The 1065-nt window shown below is 37.7% G+C and overlaps 1 protein-coding gene across 1 annotated transcript; it reads left to right on the forward strand.

Annotated features, from left to right (window-relative positions):
* Positions 1–394: 394 nt before the first annotated feature.
* On the forward strand, positions 395–1060 carry LOC132020382 (tRNA:m(4)X modification enzyme TRM13 homolog; the record flags this gene model as incomplete). Its single annotated transcript, XM_059404540.1, has 1 exon — positions 395–1060. A coding segment is annotated over one exon (666 nt), but the record flags the coding sequence as incomplete, so codon positions are not given.
* Positions 1061–1065: the final 5 nt, after the last annotated feature.

Raw genomic sequence — 1065 nt, forward strand, 5'->3', positions numbered from 1 at the left:
AATAATTTGAATGGTTGTCCTCTGTAATTTTTTGTCTGAATATATATAAACATAAAATGAGCTGATTTCATTTTAGATCTGTTAATGAACAGATTAGTTCATTAGTCCAGTGTTTTTGTTAGAAAAAATGCAGTTTATATCTTGAATAAAGAAGTCAGGTTTTGGCTTCTCTCTTGAGTTACACTTTTTCAAATGCTTTGATAGTTGATCTTCATATACTGTGTGTTTTGGATCTAAAGGACACAGAATTCTTTTCCGAGCATTTTCTTCCTCCGCGACTCCAGCGTGTTCCCCACAGAATCTTTTCCCCGCTGCCACCACCATCCTGCAGAAGCGCTTCTTCTTTTCCACATAGTAACTGCAGCGACCCTCAACCGGGAAGTCAGTCATGTGCGGGGCGGGCGCAGAAGCCGCCATAATTCAGGGTTCGTTTTTTGAAACAGAAATACCTGAACAATTAGTTCCAATTTCTTCTCTTTCTGAAGAGCATTTGGAAAACTTAATTAAGAAATTGCAGAAAGCAAGTGAAGGTTTGAACTCTACACTTAAAGATCAAATTATGTCCCATCCAGCATTGCATGATGCCCTTAATGACCCTAAAAATGGTGATTCTGCAACCAAACACCTGAAACAGCAGGCTTCTATTTTAGGTAACATTGAAAAATTAAAGTTACTTGGTCCAAGAAGATGCTTTGTTGAGTTTGGAGCAGGAAAGGGAAAATTATCTCATTGGGTTGATATTGCCTTAAAAGATGCTGAAAAAGTTCACTTCATCCTAGTAGAAAAGGTGACCACGAGATTCAAGGTAGATGGCAAACACAGAAAGAAAAATTCAGTATTTGAGAGACTTCAAATTGATATTCAACACTTGTGTTTGAATAAGATTCCTTTGCTAAGCAAAGAAAAACTACCTGTGGTAGGAATTGGAAAGCATCTATGTGGTGTGGCAACAGATCTTGCATTACGATGTTTGGTTGAAACCTATGCTGCCAGTTGTGAGGAAAGGAATGAAGAACCCTTAGCCAAACGCATAAAGAATGATAAAACAGGAAAAGAAATTAACAC

This window comes from Mustela nigripes, chromosome 6 (genome assembly GCF_022355385.1).
Source record: "Mustela nigripes isolate SB6536 chromosome 6, MUSNIG.SB6536, whole genome shotgun sequence".
In the NCBI taxonomy this organism is placed as follows: Eukaryota; Metazoa; Chordata; class Mammalia; order Carnivora; family Mustelidae; genus Mustela; species Mustela nigripes.